We start from the raw sequence: 3275 nt of genomic DNA, 5'->3' as shown, positions 1-3275 counted from the left end.
GTCTCGTCCTTCGCAGCACACAGGTTGAATCGCCCCCGCGCCCACCCGGGGCCCCACTCCAGGCCTGAGAGCCCCTCCCGGGTTGGGGAGAAGTTATGAGGGACAAATGGGGGAGGTGATTGGGGTGGCTCCCCAGCGGCTCCCCACAGAGCTGCTTTTTTTTTTGAGAGAGAGAAAAAGCACTAATCAGATGGGAGGGAGAGACGGGGTGATGGGCAGCTGACAGCTTAGCTGGAGGAGGGACGTCCAGTATTGGGGTGGGGGGCGCTGGAGGCCACAGGGTGAATAAAATGGGCAGCTCCTCCCAGGACGGCCTGGCCGTGAACCCTGGGCCAATGGGGGCGAGTGGGCGGCTTGCCTCTTCCTTGTCTTCTCAGCTGAGAGGAAGCTGGGCATTAAAAATCTAGCTAAGAATAAAATGGAGGAATTGGGGGAGGGGGTGTTGCTGGGAGGGCGAGACCCTGAGGTGCTCCTCTTTGGCAGGGTGAGGGGCAGCTGCTTTGTCTGGCTCCCAAAGCCCCAGGGTGTTGGGGATGAAGAGAGTAGGGGCTTCTGGAAGGGGTTAAGACCTCTCCAAGTTTGGCAGGGGGCTCCCCCCTCCCCCCCAGGGGTGGTGGTGTCAGGGGGAGATGAGAAGCGGGAGGCAGAGGCTCTAACCCCCAGCTCTTCCTTTTACAAAATCGTTTGCTCCCCAGCCTTGATAAAATGTTGGGGGTTTTTTTTGCAGGGGAGGGTGGGGATTAGGGGGACAAGGTAAGGGGAAGGTGGGAGCAGGCACTGGTGGAAATTAAATAATATTTTAAATGGTTTTCTTAAAAATCCTACAAGCAGCCCACTGGACCTGTCACAAGGAATCTCTCCCATCCCGGGTCCAAGTACCAGGGGTGGGGGTAGGGGTGGGGGGTGGGGAGTAGATTGGGTTGGCTTGTCTGTTCACTTGCCCTTAGCTACTCGGTGCCTGCGGTTTTAGGGTGTGAGAGCTCCCGTTAAGCTTGAGTCCGTTTCTACACCCTGTCCCTGGATGGTACCAGCAAGAACCGGCCTGACCGGGGCTGAGAAATTCACTTGAAACAGGCAGAAGTGGGCTAGGGTAGGGGGGCCGTGGGGAGGAGGGAAGGATAAGCTGAAGAGTAAGTGGGCAGGAGGGCAAGGGGCTGAGGGGAAGCAGCTGGTGTTTCCATCCCTCCAAGAATCTGCCCTGCCTGCTCTGACCCTGGAGGGTGGGGTAGGGGGTGAAAGTAGATGCTATGAACTCTGGGGCCCTCTGGCTGTTCAATTCAACCCTCCCACCCCACCCCCCCAACAAAAAAAAAAAAAAAAAAAAAAGAAAACCCGTGGGGCATAGGCACACCCCTAAAAATCCGAAAACTCCTTGCCACACTTCTCATTGATGGAGACCCGGATCTCTTCTTCCTCATAGTCGTCAAAGTTACTTGTGTCTCCCGGGCCTTTAAACTTTGGTATGAAGGGAGCTTCCACCTGGAGGAGGATGAAGAACCATGCAGAACTCATTAGTCACCACAATCATAATTACAACCAACAATGTCAGCAGCCGAATTTCATAGTCTACTTACTCTAACTCGGGCCTGTGCCCATGTAGACATGCCCATGTAGACCTCCTAAGAGCCCAACTCGCCAATGGAGAAATACTGCTGAGACCTGGGAGTGTCTGCCCAAGGTCACAGAGGAAGCAAGTACACCCAGCATCCCATTTCTAGATGCCTCCCACCTTCCCGCTGGCACCAAACTGCCTCCTTGAGGCTCAAGTCTGAGCCTGCAGCCAATCTGTGATTCCTTGCCCCTCTGTCGGCTGACCTCCCTTGACTCGGCCTCCTGGGACACTTTCAGTTCACTGGGGGTTGGGTGTGGGATGCCCACCTTTCTCTGGTAGATAGCAATCCAGTCAGTCGTGGCAAACCACTTGTGGTTCTTAATGTCGTTGACTCCGTTCTTGAGGTTCCCAAAGCGCTTGGTGAGGTCCACCTGTAGGAGGTTCCGCAGCAGGTCCTTCAGGTCGGAGCTGAAGTGGGACGGGAATCGAACCTGGAAGGAGGTGGGGCAGGGTTCAAGCCAGTTAGGGGGTTCCTTTCTATTTTAGAGGGAGCTGGTCTGAAGTTCCGGGGAGCCCCAGTCACTGCCTGCTCCCAATAGCACTCTTATCTGGTAGAAGCCCCTCGGTGGACAGCCCTGGTAAAAGTGTCGGGCCGTCCTTGGAAGGCTGGTTCCGGAGACCTGGTTGGGGCCTGAGAATCTGGTTTCCGGCACATTCCTGGGTGATGCCAATCCTGCTGGAGACCACCCACTTTGAGAGCCAATGCTCTAAGGCCAGGGCTACGATGACACCCATTTTACAGAGGAAACCGGCTCAGGAGGGTTCAGCAGAAGAGTGGGAAATGGCAATCCCATCACAAGCCTGCTCTAAGCAGCCCTGCTGGGGCCAGGGGGCTTCTGAAATGTAAACACAAGGCCTTCCATTCTTTTCAGATACTTCCCCAGCACTCGATGCCTACAGCCTGACACCTGAGCACAGATGTCGCTGTGTGACCTTGGACCTCCCCTTTCACCTCTCTGGGCCTGTGTCTGCCTCTACAGCATGGGGCAGATAGCTCGGGCTTGCTGGGAGGCACGGGGGAGAGAGCACTGTTAAAATGCTACAAAGAAAGGAGTGATGAGTCCTATCTTTGGCCTTGGGACCTTCCAGGCCACCTCCCCCTTGGATCTTTTTCTTGGCCATTTCCATTCTGCCTTGTGGCAGACCCCTCATCTTTCCTTTCTAGTGACCGCCCTTCCCTTTGTGCCCAGCCCAGAACAGCCCCCTACTCCCCAGCCCCCCCAGCCCCGGCTGCTTTGTCTCTCAGATAGGGAAGACTGGGCTCTGAGCAACCTTCACAGGGTTTCCCAGCCAGGAGTGTGGCAGAGCTGGGACTGGAGGCCAAGCCTGCCGACCCAGGAGCTTCACACTGCTCCGTGCACTAGATGCTAGATGCTGTGTGTGTCAGGCGGACGTGAGCCAAGGGCAGACGGGGCTCCACACTTTGGGCCCTTGAGACCTACAATCTTGTCTCCACTTCCAGGCCCCGATGTGATCTCGGCAGCTAACCTCCATGTCCTCCTCGCTCCCACTGCACAGAGCAAGGGGCCGAAGACGTTCATCTGGTGCGCCTTAAGGCCGTTCCCAAACGCAGGCCCTGGTAGTCCCCCGCCCCTTACCCGAAACCTAGGGAAAGGCCCTGTGGGTTGTGAGGGAAGAAGACACACTCGCTTTCCGGCCGGAA

At 56.5% G+C, this 3275-nt stretch overlaps 2 protein-coding genes across 3 annotated transcripts in view; both read right to left on the bottom strand.

The window, feature by feature from the left end:
- SAMD1 (sterile alpha motif domain containing 1) overlaps positions 1 to 864 on the bottom strand; it is a 5083-nt gene extending 4219 nt beyond the window's left edge. Inside the window, exon 1 of the mRNA XM_045289699.1 lies at positions 826 to 864. Coding sequence (XP_045145634.1) covers positions 826 to 864 — 39 coding nt within the window. The remainder of the gene's footprint in view (positions 1 to 825) is intronic.
- Positions 865 to 1301: 437 nt separating this feature from the next.
- The window catches only part of PRKACA (protein kinase cAMP-activated catalytic subunit alpha), a 14582-nt gene continuing 12608 nt past the window's right edge, over positions 1302 to 3275 (bottom strand). For both annotated transcript variants that reach the window (XM_004715485.3, XM_045289712.1), the window contains exons 9-10: positions 1879 to 2043; positions 1302 to 1479 (exon numbers count right to left, since the gene is read on the bottom strand). In XM_004715485.3, the coding sequence (XP_004715542.1) occupies positions 1354 to 1479; positions 1879 to 2043 (291 nt within the window). In that variant the 3' untranslated portion in view covers positions 1302 to 1353. The remainder of the gene's footprint in view (positions 1480 to 1878; positions 2044 to 3275) is intronic.

The sequence above is a fragment of the Echinops telfairi genome, unplaced genomic scaffold (genome assembly GCF_000313985.2).
Source record: "Echinops telfairi isolate 266 unplaced genomic scaffold, ASM31398v2 ScPeMD7_30;HRSCAF=105, whole genome shotgun sequence".
NCBI classification, from domain to species: Eukaryota; Metazoa; Chordata; class Mammalia; order Afrosoricida; family Tenrecidae; genus Echinops; species Echinops telfairi.
This window is presented reverse-complemented; position numbering and strand designations above follow the sequence as displayed.